The 21486-nt window shown below is 45.7% G+C and overlaps 1 protein-coding gene across 1 annotated transcript in view; it reads left to right on the plus strand.

Moving 5' to 3' along the window:
* LOC112651244 (core histone macro-H2A.2) overlaps nt 1–21486 on the plus strand; it is a 48958-nt gene that overhangs the window by 23422 nt on the left and 4050 nt on the right. The window contains exons 3-7 of the mRNA XM_025434273.3: nt 12007–12113; nt 13378–13575; nt 14642–14752; nt 16213–16312; nt 20791–20880. Of these exons, the coding sequence (XP_025290058.1) occupies nt 12007–12113; nt 13378–13575; nt 14642–14752; nt 16213–16312; nt 20791–20880 (606 nt within the window). The remainder of the gene's footprint in view (nt 1–12006; nt 12114–13377; nt 13576–14641; nt 14753–16212; nt 16313–20790; nt 20881–21486) is intronic.

Below are 21486 nucleotides of genomic sequence, written 5' to 3' on the forward strand. Positions count from 1 at the left end.
GTTCAAAGCATGAGAGCCTCCAGTCACCCTTGAAATGACCTTCAACATTCATGACACAAATCTGGACTGAGTTTCTTCTTGGGATTAAGCCTTGAAGATGCGGAGGAAAGCAGACAGACCTGGTCCTGCCTCCATCTGCGGGGCTTGCATACCAGCAGAGCGGAGGAACATGAAGCATAACACAATAAGCGGGCATACATGCCAGGCAGGGAAGTTACAGGAGCTTTGGGAAACGTGTGTACAGGCGGGGTGCTGGGGGCTGCCTCCTGTCAAGTAAGAGTTGTTAGGACATAACCAGGTTCGCAACCCTGGGTTTTTCTTAAGTTGATTGATTTAAAATCCTGATGACGAGGCTCACCTCCAGAGATTCTGGGGAAATGTTCTGGGCATCAGGATTTTTTAAAGCTCTCCCAAGTGATTTTGATGGCAGCCAGAGTGGGGATTTAGTTGGAGGAAATAGGTAGATTCTTTTTTTTTTTTTTAAGATTTTCTTTATTCATTAGAGACACAAAGAGAGACACAGAGACATAGACAGAAGGAGAAGCAGACTCCCTGCGGGGAGCCTGATGTGAGACGCAATCACGGGATTCCAGGGTCACAACCTGAGCCAAAGGCAGCAGGTTCAACCACTGAGCCACCCAGGCATCCCTGGAATTAGGTCGATTCTGATGGAAGATTGAGCTGGGGGAGATATTCAGGTGGGGTAGGAATGAGGGTGAAGACCCAGAGTTTAGAGGAAGTGTGTGGGCCCCTTCTAGAACCTGGAGCAGAGCTGGGGAATGGGAGGGGGTGAGAGATGAGATGGAGAGTGGACAGGCAGGTCTTTGAGGGCCATGATGAAAATGTATATGATATGCACACACAGGTACACACACACACACATGCTAGGGAGAAGCATAGAAGGGAGGAGTTGGCCTCTGGGGGATACCACTTGGGCTTTAGGTGAACAGTTAGCAAGAAGCAAGATCAGAGTCCAGGAAACCACTGGGGGCTGTTTTTGTGTCACTTTTGAGGATCAATAGTGGCCAGTTCAGCGGTGTGCAGAGGGGATGATGAGAAGAAATGAGCAAATTGGGGAAATATCTGGAGGACGAGAGTCAGCTCCTCCCAATGATGGGTTGGATGGGAGGAAGGGCATCAAGGAAAGCATGAACCTTTCAGCCTTGGGCTGGCCACTTTCTTTCAAGCCAAGCTGCCATGTTGAGGAGTGGAGATGAGGACTCCACTCTAAGAGGATTGAAGAATTTACCTAAGGAGTCTGACCAAGAAGAGGAAAGTAGAAGACGCATGAGAATGGTGCCTGTAGCTGAAGCAGGAAACTATGGGGTGGAAATAGGGCGCAGGGTGAAGGGCTCAGTGGGGAGCCCATAGGGTTTAGGTCTCTGAGAGGTGCCCTGGAGGACAAATTCTGGCTCTGCCGCTTATCAGCTGAGGACTGTAAGGTATATTGCTTTACCCTCATAGCGTCAAGATGAGAATTACATAAGACAATGAATGAAAGGTGCTTGGCACCACTTGGGACACATGTTAGCAACTCATCCCTAAGGGAATTGTTTTTTAGTGAAGCCCTACTAGGCGTGCCTAGAGCCAGAGGGGAGCTGTGGGCTGGAGATACAGATGGGGGGCATTGTGGGCAGACTGCTGTAAAGGCCAAGTGAGCGAGTGAGGTACCCAGAGAGAGTGTGGCAACAAGACTGGGGAGCCCAGGACCAGTCCAAACAGCACCTGCATGCACATGTTTCTGGGCCAAGCAGGGGGAATGTGTGGCAAGGCAGGCTGAGGAGGGCAACAGAGGTTAATGAGGAGAGGCTCATGGAGAGTCAGTGTCTGGGAAACAAAGGAAAGGTGACTGTCACCAATGATGCCAATAAAACCAGACAAGAACTACAAATCTAGCTACCTCAAGGTCATGGTGACCCTGAGGAGGACAGTGTGGGTGCTCAAAGCCAAACTGCAGTGGGTTGAGGAGCTGGAGATGTGAACAGGAGGCAAAGGGCGTGGGGACTCTCTTAGGGAGTTTGGCTCAGAAGAAGGCAAAAGAGAGGTTGGCAGCTGGTGGTGTGGCAGGTGGGAGAGGGTGTGACATAGAAGAGGCTTGAGCCCTGGGGTCCTCACATTCAATCTTCAGCTTCCCTGACCAGACCTAAACTTTACCATTTGCTTCCTCTATGGATGTGGGCTACAAACCACAGTTGTGTGTCAACAACACCTGGGACTTTCTTTTTTTTATAGATTTATCTATCTATTTATGATAGACAGAGAGAGAGAGAGAGAGGCAGAGACACAGGCAGAGGGAGAAGCAGGCTCCATGCCGGGAGCCCAACGTGGGACTCCATCCCGGGACTCCAGGATTGCACCCTGGGCCAAAGGCAGGCGCTAAACCACTGAACCACCCAGGGATCCCCTACACCTGGGACTTTCAAGCCAATTGAAATCACTGGTGTTTTTTTTATTATAGTCCCCTTGTTAAAGATACATAGAAATATCATTAGGCTGATCATTACTTCAAAATCACAGTAGTTATTAGATCTACCACTAGATCTTGTTATTTAATGTGTTCATAAAGCAGCACACAGACTACTATATTCCAGATTTTTTAATACTTTGAAAATTACATTCCAGTGAATTGGTTTTCTTTGTCATCCTATGTATTTTATATTATGCATTTAAAACTTTATCCTGGCACTCATTAAGATAGCTATAAAAGAACTACAATTGTTGGTGACGATGTAGAGAATTGAAAACCTGGTGCATTGCTGGGAGGCAGGTAAATTGATATAGTTGCTGTGGAAAACAGTTTGTGGTTCCTCAAAAAGTTTAACATAGAGGTAAACCAAGAAATCAAAGAAGAAATAAACAAGAACATGGAACAAATGAAAATGAAAATACAACATCCAAAACCTTTGGGAGGCAGCAAAAGCAGTCCTGAGAGGGAAGTTCATAGCAATACAGGCCTACCACAGGAAATAAGAAAAATTTCAAATAAACAGCCTAACCTTACACCTACAGGCACTTGAAAAAGAAGAACAAACAAAACCAAAACCAAAGCAGAAGGAAGGAAATAATAAAAATTAGAGCAGAAATAAATGATATAAAAACTTTAAAAAAAAAAACGAGCAGTCCTGGTGGCTCAGCGGTTTAGTGCCACCTTCAGCCCAGGGTGTGATCCTGGAGACCTGGGATTAAGTCCTACGTCGGGCTCCCTGCATAGAGCCTGCTTCTCTGTCTGCCTGTGTCTCTGCCTCTCTCCATCTCTTTCTGTGTTTCTCATGAATAAATAAATAAAAACTTTAAAAAAATAAAACTTTATTTTATTATGAATATAATACAATATTATGAAAAACTACATGCCAACAAATTGGACAACCTAGAATAAAAGGATAAATTCCTAGAAACCTCTAACCTTCCAAAACTGAAGCAGGAAGAAATAGAAAGTTTGAATAGAACAATTGCCGGCAAAGAAATTGAAGTTGATCAAAACTGAAGTGATCAAAAAACTCCCAGCAAACAAAAGTCCAGGACCAGACTGCCTCTCAGGCAAATTCTACCAAACATTTAAGGAGTTAATGCCTATTATTTTCAAACTATTCCAGAAAATATAAGAGGAAAGAAAACTTCCAAATTCATTCCATGAGGCCAGCATTACCCCGATACCAAAACCAGATAAAGACACCACACAAAAAAAAAAAAGATAACTAAAGGCCAATATCTCTGATAACCATAGATGCGAAATTCCTCAACAAAATACTAGAAAACCAATCCAACAGTACATGAAAAAAAGCATTCCCTATGACCAAGTAGAATTATTCCCAGAATGCAAGTGTGGTTCAATATTTACAAAACAATCAACGTGATACATTGCATAAGTCAGAGAAGGGATAAGAACCATATGACCATTTCAGTAGATGCATAAGAAGCATTTGGTTAAAATGTAACATCCATTCATGATATTAAAAAAACCTCAAAGAGCCTTCTATGAAAAATACACAGGGAATATTATACTCAGTAGGGGAAAAGCTGAGAGGTTTTCTCTATGGTCAAGAACAAGACAAGGATGTCCACTCACCATTTTTATTCAACATAGTAGTAGAAGTCCTAGATACAGCAATCAGTCAACAAAAAGAAATGAAGGGCATCCAGACTGGTCAGGAAGAAGTAAAACTATTTGCACTATTTGCAGATAACATGTCATTCTATATAGAAAACCCTAAAGACTCCACAAAAAAAAACTACTAGAACTGATCAAGAATTCAGTAAGGTCACAGCATACAAAATCAATGTACAAAAATCTGTTGAATTTCTAGACACTAATAATGAAGCAGCAGAAAGAGAAATTAAGAAAACAATCCCATTTTCAATTGCACCAACAATAATAAAGTACCTTTGAATAAACTTAACCAAGGAGGTGAAAGGCCTGTATTCTGAAAAGTATAAAACATTGATGAAGGAAATTGAAGATGACAAAAAGAAATGGATTGGAAGAAAAATATTGTTAAAATGCCTATACTTCCCAAAGCAATCTCTAGATTTATTGCAAACTCTATCAAAATACCAACACCATTTTTCACCAACCTGGAACAAATAACCCTGAAATCTATATGGAACCACAGAAGACCCCGAATAACCAAAGCGATCTTGAAAAAGAAAAACAAAACGGGAGCATCACAATTCCAGACTTCAAGTTATATTACAAAACTGTAGTAATCAAAACCACATGTTACTGGCAGAAAAATAGACACATAGATCAATGGAACAGAATAGAAAACCCAGAAATGAACCCAGAATCATATGGTCAATCTTCGACAAAACAGGAAAGAATATCCAATGGGAAAAAGACAATCTCTACAACAAATGATGTTGGGAAAACTGGACAACAACATGCAAAAGAATGAACCTAGACCACTTTCTTATGCCATACACAAAAAATAAATTCAAAATGGATTAAAGACCTAAAAGTAGGACTTGAAACCATAAACATTCTTGAAGAGAGCACAGGCAATAACTTACCTAAAATTTGTCATAGCAACATTTTTCTAGATATGTCTCCTGATGAAATAAAAGCAAAATTAAACTATTGGGACTATATCAAAATACAATGCTTCTGGGATGTCTGGGTAGATCAGTTGGTTGAGTGTCCAACTACTGATTTAGGCTCAGGTCATGCTATCTGGGCCCTGAGGGAGCCCAGCATCAGCTCTGCACTCATTGAGGAATGTGCTTGAGATTCTCTCTCTCCCTCTCTCCCTCTCTCCTTTCCCCATTCCATGCATACGTGCACACGCTTGCGCACGCTCTCTCTCTCTCTCCCTCCCCCTTTCTAAAATAAATAAATCTTTTTAAATAAAATTTAAAAATGAAAAGCTTCTGCACAGCAAAGGAAACAATCGATAAAACTGAAAGACCACCTACTGAATGGGAGAAGATATTTGCAAATGACATATCCCATAAAGAATTAGTATCCAACATATATAAAGAACTTATACAATTCAACACTCAACAAACCAATAGTCCAATTTAAAAATGGGCAGAAGACACGAACAGAAATTTCTCCAAAGAAGACATCAAGATGGCCAATAAACACATGAAAAGATACTCAACAGCACTCATCATCAGGGAAATGCAAATTAAAATTATGATGAGATATCACCTCATACCTGTCAGGATGACTGAAATCAAAAACACAAGAAACAGCAGGTGTTGGCAAGGATGTGGAGAAAAAAGAACCCTTGTGTGCTGTTGGTGGGAATGCAAGCTGGTCCAGCCATTCTGGAAAACAGTATGGAGATTCCTCAAAAATTAATAAAGAACTACTGAAGACGCCTAGGCGGCTCAGTGGTTGAGAGTCTGCCTTTGGCTCAGGGTGTGATCCCAGGATCCTGGGATCGAGTCCCACATCGGGTTCCTTGCAGGGAGCCTGCCTCTCCCTCTGCCTATGTCTCTGCCCCTCTCTCTGTGTCTCTCATGAATAAATAAATAAAAATAAAATAAATAAATAAATAAAAATAAAATAAAAAATTTAAAAATAAAAAAGAACTATTCTACAATCCAGCAATTGTACTATTTACCCCCAAAAAATTTAAAAACACAAATTCAAAGGGATACATGTCCCCTATGTTTATTGCATCATTCACAATAGCCAAATTATGGAAACAGCCCAAGTATCTATCGATAGATGAATAGATAAAGATATGGGGTACATGGGGATTAAGGAGTACACTTGTCATACACTGGGTGATATACGGAAGTGTTGAATTACTATATTGTGCACCTGAAACTAATACTAAAACTATATTGGAATTAAAATAAAATGCTTAACTTTAAAAAAGTTAAACATGATTATCATATGACCCAGCAATTCCACTCCTAGGTACATGCCCGAAATAATAGAAATCAGAGACTTAAACAGGTATTTATATACAAATATTCATGCAACATTATACATACAAAGGAGCCAAAAATGGAAACAACCCAAGTATCCAACAGATGAACTGGTAAACAAAACGTGGTGCAACAAAATGTGCAACAGAATGTTACTCAGCCCTAAAAAGGAAGGAAGTTCTGACACCTGCTCCACACGGCTGAGCCTTGGAAGACTTTTCTGCAAAGTGGGATTGAAAAAAGCCAGACGTAATAAGACAAATGTGCATGATTCCACTTTGATGCAGTGTCAGAGTAGTGAAATTTATAGAGACAGAGCATGGAGAGACAGTTGTAGGGGCCGGGGTGTGGGGGTGGGTTGGGCATGATAGTTTAATGGGCATGGAGCTTCCATTTAAGAGGAGGAAGCGCTGGAGATGGATGGTGGGGATGGTTGCACAATACTGGGAACGTAATCGATGCCACCGAGTCATTCACTTAGAAATGGCAAATTTCATGTTATGTATACTTTATCGCAATAAAAAAAAAAATCTTTATGCTGAGAACAGGTCCATAGACCTCACCAGACTACCAAAGGTGTCCTGGCACCGACAAGGGTGTAGCGTCCCAGGCAGAGGGAGAGCGGCTGAAGATGCTGGAGACAAGGGGCCCCATCGGGGAAGTGGGGACCCTGGGGCCTCCAGAACTGGCTGGAGGCTCTGGTCCAGGGGGGTAGGTCCCTGCTCTGGCTCCCAGAGGCACATACCACAGCGCCCCCCGTGGGCACATCAGCCTCTGGCAGACACCCTCCTCCTACACATACAGCATCACCTTCGCTGTCTCTCCTCATAAAACAGTTTTTAAGTCTCACCATTCAGCTCTCATCTCCTGCCCTGGTCTCAACAGCAGACAGTGCTCTTCACCCCCAAAGGCGCCCTGGGATTCTCCCGCTGATGTTCTGGGAGCTGGGCGGGGGATGTCCTGTGGCCAGCTCACTTCTCCCCTGAGGTTCATGTGGACGCTCCCCCTCCGTGCCTTGGGAAGCGAACCTTGGGCCACAGGCGTGGCCAGTAAGCGAAGGATAGGGGCTACTTAACTAAAAAAGAAAACTGCACAAATATTCAGCTGCTCTGGGTGAGACAGAGCAGTCGGCCCGATTTCCCTGGGCTGGCTGCCGGGCTGGGCCCAGGCTCACACATCACCATGGTGTTAGAGCCACGCAGTGTTTCTAGTCGCAAGAAAAGAGGAGGAGGTTGCACAGTCTGGTGGCAGACACATGTTGAACTGCTCATCTAGAACATCCCTTCCACCTGACACATCCCCAGGCCTCCCAGGATGGACCTTCATACCTGAGGTTGTCGATCTGTAAACATTGACCCAGTTCACATCTCCAACAGAAGTGACAGAGGAGGGACTGAAAGAGTAAGCCCCCAATTCTGGAAAATAGTTTTTGTTTTTGCCAACAAAAGATAAAGCATAAATGTAAGATGTCGAAAATGAATAATTTAAATCATTTTTGTAGTGAGAAAATGTTCTGTAACATATTTCTAACTGCCAGGACAAACAGGTCTTTAAAAAAAGCTTGACTCGGGATCCCTGGGTGGCGCAGCGGTTTGGCGCCTGCCTTTGGAGACCTGGGATCAAATCCCACATCGGGCTCCCGGTGAATGGAGCCTGCTTCTCCCTCTGCCTATGTCTCTGCCTCTCTCTCTCTCTCTGTGACTATCATAAATTAAAAAAAAAAAAAGCTTGACTCTCAGGGCACCTTAAGTCATTGTGTCACATAGAAACCCATCATTTACATCATTTCCAGACAATATGGTCTATCCGTTTAACAACAAGCATTTCTTTATCTAATGATTTTCATTTATTGCATTTGTGTTTTAAAAAGAGCATTTTGCCAGCCAAGGCCACATGTGTGGTTGTGCAGGTTGTACACTGTGCAAGGACACCTGTTGAAGAGAGTATCATTCACATCATAGACCCCTAAGATTTGTATCTTTATTACGAGCATTCCCGGCAGATGGCAGTAAACGGTGTTGTTCTAACGAAATCAGGGAAGTAAAGTGTTTGGCAGAAGGGACATCTAGTCTATACAAAGGTACCTATGGGCCAGCAGAGGCCTTGTTGGCATGCATCTGGAGGAAGACAAAAATGGGGATGGGGAAACCATTTGAACAGCCATTGCAACTCTCTGGGCTCAAGGAGCAGAGAGCCTGAGCTCAGGGAATGGTAGTAGGTGCGGAGAAGGGAGACAAAGATGTGTGATTCAAGAGGCCAGGGAGGGGGAGGGAGGGAGGATTCCCAGGCCTCTGGGAGGAGCTATATGTGGATAGAGCTGCCACCCCCAAGGAAATTATTTGGATTTGGGGATGTGGTAAATTTTATTTACCTGCTGAACGCCCCAGGTGAGGTTGTCCAGGTGACATCACATCAGGACTGGAGGTGCAGATCGAGTGGCATGGGCAAGTGGGAAGCAAGAGCCATGAATGGAAGGGGTTTCCCTGGGAGACTGCATGGCCTGAGCAGACCAGGGAGGGGGTGCCCCAGACCCCTGGGGATTTCATCACCTCGTGGGCAAGTGGGTGAGGAAGCAGGGGCTGAGGAAGGAGACAGTCTTGAAGGGGTGGCCACTCCACGCCCTCTGTCCCTACCCTACAGTTACTATGCTACTTCCCGGCTCCTGTGGAGGGGGGACAGCCAATGTTGGCTTAGATTGTGGACAAAATGAGAGGACACAACGCTTCCAAGAGTATGTGTCTGCTGAGCTTTCCAACATCCGTTTTGGCTACAGAAATCCTTTTTTTTTTTTTTTTTTTTTTTTTTTAACGACCAGAGTCTAAGCTGTATTCCAGATGGTTCCTATTGCTGGAAGTGTGACTTCCGAGAATATAGAAGTCTATAGACTTCCAAGGATGTCTCCACCGCTTGACAGAATTATAATCTTCTCACAAAATTTTCAGCGAAATGAAAATGTGCTGTAGAAACCCATTTTTCCTGTCGACTGCCAATAGGAGGATACCTGTGTTCTCGAGATCAAACCACCCGAGAATGTAACGAACGTTTATAGTTCGTGCATATATGTGGGTCATAATGACATTTGGAAATATTAATAATAATGAATGTTATTTCAGACATTTAAACCGTGAGGTCCATGTCCCGAGGAATGTTCTGGCCAAATATCCAACAGAGAAGTCCTTCGTCTAGATTTTCGGCTGTGTGTTGAGAAGCTTTTCTCTTTCTAGAACACAAGGCTACCTCTGCTTTTGCGCTAGGGCACAGAATCGAGGTTTTTCTCTCCTATAACTGATTTCGGAAGGCCTAGTCCAGGAGCCCGGGCGCGTGCTGGCTGGGCCTCACCTACCTGCCTCGCGTGAGGCCACCTGCGGAGTCACTGCCCCAAGGCTCTGGCCCTCCTGCCTCGATTCCAGCGGAGTGTCCGTCTGTGAATCCAATGTCTGTGCATCTGTCTCTGACAGGCTAAAAATAACCCGACCTCAGGGGCTTCCCTAAGGCCCCAAATCTGTAGGGCTGCCCACTTAGCCCTGCCTCTCCTGCCGACAGCTCATTTGAGGAAGTTGGCAGGATGCTTAGCATCTTCCTCTGAGGGCAGGAGACACAGGCAGGCAAGTGGTAGTCCAAGATGCTAAAATAAGTTCAATTGCTCAGAAGCTTAAGAGTGGGAGGCTCCTTGACCCCCACACACACACCCAATCTAGCGAAAGAGGGGAGAGGAGTCCTTCCTCCCTGGTATGGGGACCCCAAGATGTACATCAATAAAAAGCAACTCCTTTTTTATTGTGCACAATGAGGAGCTGTACTTTTTAACCTAGAGTTGGAAAAGCCAGTCTGTTGGTGAAAGCTTTATAATGACATTTCTTTGTGACAAGTACCCTCTCCTAAGGGAAAGAAAGGGTTGGGCAGCAGCCTGAGAGCAGCCAACCAGATGATCTAATGGGGCATGAATTTCAAATACTCCATCCCGTTTTCCCAACAAGTGTGCTCATACTTCTCAAACTACCGCCATCCCCCAGTCTTTGATTCTGAAAATACGGCCACCATATAAATGGATTGTTGGTAAACACGATATTCATTGCTTAATAACCTGGAAAAGATGTTGTGAGAATGAATTTGCAGTGATTTAGCACTTTTCATTATGGAAATTCTATATAAATATTTAACTCTAATGCGTATTTTATTCTAATTTTTTGTTAATCACATTTGCTTAGTTAATATGGCATACTTATGCAGTTTTTTTTATTACCATAGATTTTTATGAGTGATGGCAATTTCATGTGCTATTTATTTGAAATTAGGTTGATTGTAAAGACTCACACAGAACTGCCTGTTAATTTTAGAGCTTAGTATTTATGCCATTGTACCAGCAAATTCCCCCAACACACACACACGCATTTTGCCACCACATTATCAGTGAGACAACACATCGCCACATTGTCTCTAGCTTTCTAAGGGAAGGAATTTTCCTTTAAAGCCTCATTAATACTTTTGAAGGCGGACAAATTTGATTAGCAGAACATCTCTCTGAAATCGGGGGCGAAAGAAAGAGACAGAGGAGGAGGGGGAAAGCAGACAGATGGTATGAACCAATTCTATAGATTTTTTTAAATTGTGACTAAAAATGATGACATGTAAAATCATTTTAGGGACATTCCTCTTTACCAGCCCTTTTACATTTACCAAATGACATGTTTATTAAAGTCAGATCCTGAGGAATAGGTGGAAACCCTCCAAACCCCAAATACCTTCCTTCCAGGCCCTGTAGGTATCCCCGTTCCGAATTCACTTTCCAGGTTAAACATTTCCTCACTCCACAGTATGACTTAGTTCATACCATCCGCTTTGGCATTGAGGGAAGAGGAAAAGGAGATTCTGGAAGGCATCCCAATGGGCCCCAAAGACAGACTCTGCCTACATCACTATTCTTTTCAGAGACACCCTTGCTCTCCTGAGACGGGAAGAGACTCAGGTCCTGTTAGGGTTCGGTATTGGTCAGAATTAACTGTTCCTGACTGTGGCTTAAACAGGAGAGTTTGCTTCTCTCTCATACAAAGGAGTTTATAGATGACAGTCCAGGAGTAAGGACAGCCCAGCTGTGCGCCTCCACCGTCATAAGAGACTCCAGTTCCTTCTATCTTGTTGTTCTTTCTCTTGGCCAAATTCCAGCCATCATGTCCTCCTCGGTCTGCCAGCAGAAAGGGAAGAAGGGCACAGCCTGCCATTGATGGACACTTCCCAGAAGTGCCCTACAGTATGCCACCCGCCTCTTGTTGGTCAGAATTTAGTCATGTGACCACAGTGATCAACAAGGCAGATTGGGAAATACTCTTCCCTCCTGTGATGATGGGCTCAACCAAAAACTCAGAGGTCCAAATACTAAGGATGATTGGGGAGAATTAATGTCAGAGGCCACTAGAAGCTGGCCACGGGATCATAGAACAGGTCTTGCTAAAACATCTTACTCATCTGTAACCTGAGTTCTTTCTCAGCTTTCTGGATTTCTTTCCAGGCCCGGGCATAAAACTTACAAACGAATAAATGTGATCAAATTCAAAGGCCATTTCCAAAGAAAAGCTCTAGGAAGCTCAGACTCCACTCTGATTGCCTATTAACTCCCTATTGTGATTTCAGCGGAAATTCTAGAACTGGCTGGGAACGCCGCAAGGGACAACAAGAAGGCCCGGATAGCACCAAGACACATCCTGCTGGCAGTTGCCAATGACGAGGAGCTCAATCAGGTATGTCTGCCTGAAGCATTGCGACAAGCCACAGAATGGTTTTGCCAGATACACTATTACACGTGGACCCGGTTGGCTATAAATCATTCCTGCTACAGTTCCCAAGCATATTAATACAAAAAAAAATCAGATCATATAAGAGAAGAATAAATTTGATAGCTATGTCATTCAGATAGAAAATTCCCTCTGGAATAGACCCGTTATATATCCTGGGTCTTGCCAGACCTTCTTTTCCTCTCTAAAAGTGAGCTTTGTGTGTGACTAGGGAAGCTGCAGTGCATAGCTGTTATTCACGGTTTCTTCACCCAAATTTTGCTGACAATTTATTTGATGAGGGCAGAAGAATCTTCTTCATATTATAGAATTAACTCCCAAGTGCAAATGCCTCCTCCAGGAAATGCTAGATGGATGGTAGGTAGTATAAGAATTTTTATTCTATTTTTTTTTCTTCTTACATTGTGTGTGGCCAACACTCAGTTCTTATTTCCAGTCCATCGTGGACTAAAATTTCTAAAGATACAATAAAAACTAATTGCTAGACAAATTTTAAAAAACAAAAACAAAAATTTTAAAAAACAAAACATGCAATCCCAAAGCAAAATGTTTTGCTATTTGATCCAATAGGTAATACAATACCTCTGTCAGTTTGCAAGGACTCTTCCTTGCAATTTCTGTATTTCTCTTGTCTTGGACAGTCACTAACTATCCATGGACCAGCTTTGGATGCAGACCATACTTGGAGAACCCACACTGCTTCGGGGTGTGCAGACTAGACTAATGTAGTAGTACGTCGATTATTCACAAAATGAACATTAATGGAGAGCCGCATTGGTCAAACATATTTTACTGATGGGATGTGTGATCAAAAGAGTGTGGAGACCACTAGTCTGTTGCTAACTGGGGCTAGCCTTAGTGTTGACCTTTGAACCCAGTTTCATCAAGCTGTGCTCCCCACTTGTGTAGCTCTTTATCCTCTGTTATGTCTGGAATTCCACAGCCCTGGAAACATCCCCGGCCTCAGCCTCTATACCCCTTCATCGTGCCTCTCTTGTTTTGCTTTCTGTATGAGGCCATGGGATGCCTGGATACCTACAGAGACACGCTCTACCAGGGAAACAGGAAAGCCAATTAAACCACCCATCATGCAGTGTCTTTGGGAAAGCAAAGACCAGACTTAACACTTGTTTTGCCATCATTTTGAACTGTAGTAAGTCCAGAACCAGCAAGCTCTTTGCTGCCTTAGCTCATGCGTTTCTCTCTTTAGCTGCTTAAAGGAGTGACCATCGCCAGTGGAGGTGTCCTGCCCAGAATTCACCCTGAACTGCTGGCCAAAAAGCGAGGGACCAAAGGGAAGTCAGAAGCTATCCTCTCCCCTCCCCCTGAGAAAAGGGGAAGGAAGGCGGCATCAGGCAAGAAGGGAGGCAAGAAATCTAAGGCTGCCAAACCACGGACGTCCAAAAAGGTGAGCCCAGGTCGCCTGTGTGCCAGGGACTCAGACAACAGAAAGTTGAAAGATCAGAAGATGAGGTTGTGACCAGCATTGCTGATGGGCTGGGGACTCTGTGCGCTGGGAAAAAATGGCAAAGGACCTCTGGGACGAGCTTAAATCACCCAGCAGAGTCTACTAGAGGTTTCCAAACCCAAAACACGAGTGGTCTTCATGTTTCCAGAGGCTTCCACTGCCCCCATCAAAATCTTAGGTGAGAGATGATAGCCTGGAGCCCTTCTTCATTTCTCTTGAGAGCTCCACATTGCACACAAAAACATTTCTGTCTCCCACAGACTGTGTGTCTCCCACAGATGGTCACTGGGTTCAGCCAGTGGGTTGTGGATAGCCCGAGGTGCTAAGTAGCTGTAGCTCGGAGATGCCATTTGCAGAGGAGTACTTTCATATGCTGCCCAGTACGATAACCACTAGCCACATGTGGCTTTTTAATTTGAATTCATTAAAACTAAATCAGATTAACAATTAAGTTCATTGGTTACATCACCCACATTTCAAGGGCTCAAGAGGCATAGGACATTTCCATGATCACAGAAAGTTCTATCAGACAGCGCTGCTTTGGAGGTTGTCAAATTCCCCTTCTACAGACCTCTATGATAACACAAAAGATTTACAAGAGTTCACTCCACTTCCTGTGGGTCCCAAGGAAATTCTGGGGAGAAGGGAGGTCGAATGGTAGGCTATGAATAACCCCTCTTGGTTCTGCTGCTTGCCATCGTAAGCTGTGGGCTTTGCAAAAAAAAAAAAAAGAAAAAGAAAAACAAGAATAACGTACCCGTGTCCAGGTCTGAGTGAGGAATACAGGTACCTGTGAGCCTCTTTAACACTCTTTATTTGGGGTGGCACCCCTTTATTTCCCTCGTATTGCTGTGCCTTGCTTCCCTCCATCGAGAAGAGCAGAACTTAACACCTAACCACTTCCTTTCACATCCAAGGTGGTGGTAGTCGTAGGAAGAACTTAATAAAGCCACTTCGGGCTTTTTCTGGATTATTTCCCATCTCTCCTTCTGATTTCTACCAACAGTCCAAACCAAAGGACAGCGATAAAGAAGGAACTTCAAATTCCACCTCTGAAGATGGGCCAGGGGATGGATTCACCATTCTGTCTTCTAAGAGCCTTGTTCTAGGGCAGAAGGTAATAAAGACAATTGTAATGTGCTGTGGTAAAAACACTATTGCATTTTTACAACCCACTGTTTGCGAGCAATGATGCTTCCTTCTTCCCTTGCTCCCCTAATACAACTTTCACCCGGGTCTTGAATTATTCATGTTTAGACTAAAGAGCTATGACAGTGTCTACGTTGTGAGAATCAACAAGCTCTTTAGTGCCAAGAATTATTTGTCTGACATCGATCAGACAAAGGTAAGCATAGAGAACCTTCCTGGTCAGGTGATAGAATGACATCATTGCCAGGATGTCACCCCGTACCCCCCTCATTCCTGGGCCCACCCAAAACATCCTTAACTAACTTTCTCAAACAGCCCTGGGAGGCCAGCCTGCCATGGTTCTTCGATGTGATTTATCAAAGAAAGAAAAATAGAAATATATGTTTCCTGAACATCTCCGGTGTTAGAAATGAATTATTTGACAATAACTCAGTCTACTTGCCTTTCTAGACTGCAGAAAGAAAACAAGCAGGGCTTTACATCTGAACAGCCTGCAGCAGGCCAGACAGACATGCAAATAATTCATTCCCGCTAGCATAAAGTTTACAGAACAATTCATCTACCACGTTAAATGGGGCTGAAGTAAGACATTCAGGGAAGCAGTCAGTGAATCGCATCTCTGGTAGCTGAGCATTTGCAGCCTGGTAATAGGATACACCTCTACTGAAGCAATCGGGAAGCGTGTTACAGAAGCGTGTGCATGGGGCCGGCTCCTAATTTTTCACTGACGAAAAGCATGTTCCCCAAGGGGCTGGCCACAGTTGCATGACAATTAGCTTTTTCTCCCTTACCTAGGGGAAGGTGACTGTCGAGCTCACAGGGGAGACGATGCAAAATGCCCTGCATTCCGCTCAGCTGTGAGCACGCAGGGCAGCATTTCACAGGTGTAGCCCCAAGAATGTGATCCCCAATATGCAAGGTGGCCCAACGTAGGTAGGTCGGAATCCAGGAGCCCATCACTTATCCTGAGTGAGGTCCATCGGCCACACGTCCCTGCCACCAGAGGTCTGTGCTGCTCTGGGAAGAATATAGGGTGCTGAGGGGAGGGTGGAGGGCCAGCCTGGTTTCCCTAGTAGGAGCCGCTCTGACGGTATGTCACCCCACACCGAGGCCCCCCCGGATTGGGAGATGGAAACGTAGCTCTAGAGAAGGGAAGAAGAGGGGAGGGCCCATTCTTGCTCCTGGAAGAAGAGGCTGGTTGGTTGCGTGCTGCTGGCATCATGGTGGACATCAAATCCGCTGAGTTCAGAAGAGCCCACTGAAGCCCAAACAACAGGCAAACTTGAGATGGTCACTCCACACCACAGGCCTTTATGTAGACATTCGCTATCAATAATTGAGAGAATTAACAGATGTGAGGTAAAATGTGAAGCTTTTTAATTGGATTTGCTCTTTCCCAACCCTCTCCATCTTTCCCCCCTGACGCAGCTGTCCCTGACGCAGAGTGACATCAGCCATATTGGCTCCATGAGAGTGGAGGGCATTGTCCACCCCACCACAGCCGAAATTGACCTCAAGGAAGATATAGGTAAGGTCCTGAGACTTAGGTAGGGTGCCAGAGAGTGGCCCACTGTTTGGGCAAGTTCTCCTGAAGTTGGTCATTGTCAACCAGAGATCCTCTGCTTGGGGGACCATGTCACACTCTGTATGTCACCAAACAGCATTACTAGAAAACAACTGATTTCGTTTTTAATCTGCATATATTTCCAAAATGTTTATTGAAGGATTATATAAAAACAGATCATTAGTGCACATCTTGATGACTTTTCCTCTAAGTGAACACAGCTGTGTAACGGGCACCTCACCTTGATCACGAAGCAGAACCTCACCTGCGCCCCAGAATGCCCTCTTCCTGCCCCATCCCAGTCCCCAATCCCTCCAAGCATAACCCCTGTCCTGTCTCCTCCCAGCACAGATGGCTGTCCTCTGGAATTTTATATAAATGATATCATGCAGTGCGTTTTCTTAGGTGTCTTTTGCTTAACTTTGTAAAATCCACCCCCAGCGTTGGGCGCGACTGTCGTCCGTTCCTCTTCTTGGCCATGTGGTATCCCGCTGTAGGAATATATGGCAGTGTGCTGACCCTTCCACCGCTGATGGCGTTCACAGAATTTCTAGGTTGGGCCAGAAGGAGTAGTGCTGCTGTAACCGTCACTGTACATTTTCGGGGTAAACCTCCATGTTTATTTTGAGCTTAAAAATTAAGAACGCCTTTGGTGAAAAGGAAATGGACATCTGGGTGAAGTTGTCTGTAAGGCTCTGCACTGAGTCACTTTACGGGGGGGCGGGGTGCCACCTGTCCCACGGGGGTGGAGGGAGCTGGTCCGGGCTAGGTGGAAGTATTGGGGAGCATAAGCTATGGAGGGCACTAGACACAATAGCACACTAGAGGGGCACCATCCTATCCATTTTTTTACAAGACGGAAGTGCCTTAAACTCTCATCGCAAAAGTAAAGTGAGCAAAGAAAGGGCCTTGTCCCTGGGATGCTGGGCTTGCTTCTGAGATAAGGGAGATGCTAGTAGCTCAGCCTTGGCTGGCAACACCAGGGGGGCCCCCCCACACACGGTTTCCTCTGTGGCATCAGAGGCCTCTTGCATCAGGAAAGCAATCAAGATGTGTTTTCATTTTTTTTTAAGTGGTGATAAGGTAGAAAGAACACAGGTATTGGAGCAAAAACTCAGGCTCAGATCCCAGCAGTGGGGCTTCTGGAGTCGGGATGGGTCTGTGTCTGGATTTTAGACATCACCTCTGAGCTGTGTGACTTGGGGCAGGTTTCTTAAGCTCTCTGAACCTCAGTTCCCTCCCCTGTGAGAACAGCAATAGCACCTGTGTCTTAGCGGTGCTGTGAAGACTAAGTAGGGTAACACACGGATGAGGCTTAGTGCTGAGCACAGGCCCCGACGTGGCCCTTGATTTCACAGTCCCGCTGTGATCACAACCTGAGCCAAAATCAAGAGGCAGATGCCTAACAGACTGCACCACCCAGGCACCCCTCTGATTTATTCTTTTTGAAAGCATTGTGTGCTACTACAGAAGAGTTCGAGCGTGCACAGAAATAGCAGAAGAGGGACGCCTGGGTGGCTCAGTGGTTGAGCGTCTGTCTTTGGCTCAGGTCATGATCCTGGGGTCTGGGATCGAGTCCTGCATCAGGCTCCCCACAGGGAGCCTGCTTCTCCCTCTACCTGTGTCTCTGCCTCTCTCTCTGTGTCTTTCATGAATAAATAAACAATAAATCTTGAAAAGAAAAAAGAAATAGCAGAGGAGCATGATGAAACCCTACACGTTCTGTTGCAAGCTTATCAACCCATGACGGAGTCCTCTTCGGTGCCACCCTGCCCACAGTCCTCCAGACCTCACGCCATCATATCTGTGGATATTTCAGAATGATAAGGGCTAGTTTTTGGCAGCATCACCACAATATCATTATCACAACTGGGATAAGTCATGTCATCAAATACCGGTCACTATTCAAATTTCAGTCATGTCATAAATATAATTTTTTTAAATGTATTTGATTCAGGATCCAAAGAAGTCCACACCCTGCAACTGGTTGATAAGTCTCTTAGAACCCAGAGGTTCCTCTTTCATATCTTTCCCTCCTTTCTCTCTCTCTCTCTCTCTCTCTCAATTTATTTTGTTGAGGAAGCTGGGCCGTTTAGCTGTAGGGTTTCCCAAGTCTGGATTTCATTGATTGCCTTCTCCTGATTCCATTAAACATGTTTCTCCTGTTTTTCTTATAAATTGGTAGTTGGATCGAGAGACTTAATGAGATTCAAGGCTCAAAAAGTTTTGGCAAGACTCCCTGGTCAGCGATGGAATGTTCTCCCATTAGGAGGCACATGATGCCCGGTTGTCTCTCACTGACACTCCTTGTCTGAGTTTGTCTGTTTGTTAGGGGTGGTGTGAGGTGGGGGCCATACCCTAATTCTAGCCCTCCTTCCTTTCTTCACTGGAATGCTTCCACAGAGACAAAGTCCCTTCATCAACACTCCAGGTTGCTTTATTCTTGGAAGTCTTCAGGGAAGAGTGTGGGCGCACCTTGCCTTCCACACGCTCCCACCCGGCCCCTTACACCTGCTTCCCCTGCTTCTCCGCGTGAATGGGGCTGCTGGCTGCGGCTCCTGGCCTTCTCCAGGCTTCTGTGACCCAGCATATCAGCACTGGCCAGAAGCCTGAGGGCCAGAAAGAAGATTTTCTTTTTTAAGATTTTATTTATTTATTCATGAGAGACACAGAAAGAGGCAGAGACACAGGCAGAGGGAGAAGCAGGCTCCATGCAGGGAGACCAATGCGGAACTCGATCCCGGGACCCCAGGATCACACCCTGAGCCGAAGGCAGCTGCTCAACCACTGAGCCCCTGGGTGCCCCCAGAAAAGAGACTTGAAGGCCCGAGATTACCATTTCCAAATCATGTCGCTGAACCCAAGCACATTCATGAAGAAATTCCCTCCCATTCCCACCCCCAGGGAAGACTGACTGCTAATAGACGGGGTCCACAATCACCTGCAGGACGTCCTGTGGCTCTCCAAATACACTTCAGTGTCCCAGGGGGGAGGGAGAAGCTCCTTACCCAGGTCCCAGAGAAGCCCTTGAGCTGAATAATAACCACCACCATAATAGCTATGAAGAAGGAGAGCTGAGACTGGTCCCAGGTAGCCAGATCACCACATTCATTAGAAGATGAAAGCACTTGGGGAGAGAGACCTCATCCTGCACCCGAGAGCAGCAGCTATCTAGTATAGACAAGACGCCTAGATAAGACGCCCGTATGTCGCTCAGAGGCATGAGGACCCCCGGTGCGCAGACATGGGGTCCCTGTTGGCCAGAGACGGAGTCCCGCCATCCCCTGGGGACTCCACTTGGGCCTCTGTAGAAGCACAACCCTGAAATCTCAAGTAGAGAATTGTCATGACATCAGAGATTCAAGGGATCTCCCATCAGGAAGGTCCTTAGAGTTTAGCCTCTCAAATTTGCATTTTTCCATTGAAAACCAAGGCCAGGGTTGGAGGAACACCATCGCACGCTGCCCTGGGCCTGTGTGTGTCCTCTGACCCCAAGACTTTCCACACATAGTTGGTGAGCTGGGCATAGGACCTTAGAGCTCTCCACCCAGAGGGTCCTGCTGAGTCGTGTGTCACCTCGGGCCTAGGACCAGGCTCAGGACCTGGTGACAAGAGGCAGGTTGCAGGGTCTGTGAGCAGTCACTGCCTTCAAATCACCCAGACACTGAATTTAACCAACCCCTTGTGGGGACTTAACTCAGAGATGAGAACACTGGAGCCCCAATTTTTTTTTAAGTTCACCTTTAATACACAGCATAGGAAATGACGTAGGCAGTGGTATTACAACTGCGCCATATGGTGACAGATGGTAGCTACCCTGGTGGTGAGCACAGCGTAGTGTGTAGAGCACAGCATAGCGTTGTCCGATCACTATGTTGTACACCTGAAACTAATGTAACACTGTGTGTCAACTGTACTTGCATTTTTAAAAAATCACCTTTAGGACTCATGTCCTGAGACTGCTTATGACCAAATCACTCCCTGGAAAGGTCCTTTAAAAGAGTTTGCTACAGGGGCACCTGAGTGGCTCAGTCTGTTAAGTGTCCGACTCTGGTCATAATCTCAGGGTTGTGGGATCGAGCCCCACGTCAGGGTCTGCGCTCAGTAAGGAGTCTGCTTGAGATTCTCTCTCCTCCCTCTGCCCCTTCCCCTGTGTGTGCTCACTCTCTCTCTTCCTCTCTCCCTCTCTCTCTCTCAAATAAATAAATAAAATATTTAGGGGAAGAAAGGAGTTTGCTAGAATCCAAGTCCTGCAGGACAGAAGCACAGAGACCCCTGCGGGCAGTGACCAGGGGCAGCGAGGGTTCCAATTGCAAAGTGTGACTCCTACTTCCCATGTGTGGCTGTGGGTTTGTCTGTGGCCTATGAAAACTGTGTGAAGCAGTGTAACTCGTGACTCTGGAAAGGACCACGGCAATGGCTTCTCCTGTTCTCCTCCACAGGGAAGGCCTTGGAAAAGGCGGGCGGCAAAGAGTTCTTGGAAACAGTAAAGGAGCTTCGCAAATCCCAAGGCCCTTTGGAAGTTGCTGAAGGTAGGTGTGGCGGCGGGCCGTGTTCCCGGCACAGCCTCGGCACCGTCCCCGCCAGCGTCAGCGCTTCACGCACCATCAGTGTGCCAAGCAAGATACACCACGGCCAATGAGTTAGCTTGAGCAGGCCTGTGTAGACCACTCAACACAGTCTGGGGACGACCAAGTGTCCGGATAGTTGTCAGTTTGCATCAAGTCACCCAGAGATGAAGCAACTGAGTTAGCTTCCACTCATCATGTTGTCCTACCATCACCACCACGAGTCTAGAGCTCTTCTGGGTGTCTCCCGAAAACACCCCTCTCTCCTCCCCGGCCCCTGGTGACCCCCAGCCCTCCTTCCGCCTCCGTAGATGTGCCTGTCCAGGACATGGCACGTGAACAGGATCATAGGCTCTGTGACCTTTGCTGTCTGGCTTCCCTCACTTCATATAATCTTCTCAAGGTCCACCCATACCAGAGCATGCATCAGTGCTTTGTTCCTTTTTTGTGGTTGAATAATATTCTGTTTTGTTTATCCATTCATCAGTTGGGTTGTTTCCCGACTGCTGCACGTCTGGCTGTTGCAAATCGAGCGGCTGTGAACATTGGTGCACAAAGTTGTGTTACAAA

This window comes from Canis lupus, chromosome 4 (assembly GCF_003254725.2).
Source record: "Canis lupus dingo isolate Sandy chromosome 4, ASM325472v2, whole genome shotgun sequence".
Classification (NCBI taxonomy): Eukaryota; Metazoa; Chordata; class Mammalia; order Carnivora; family Canidae; genus Canis; species Canis lupus.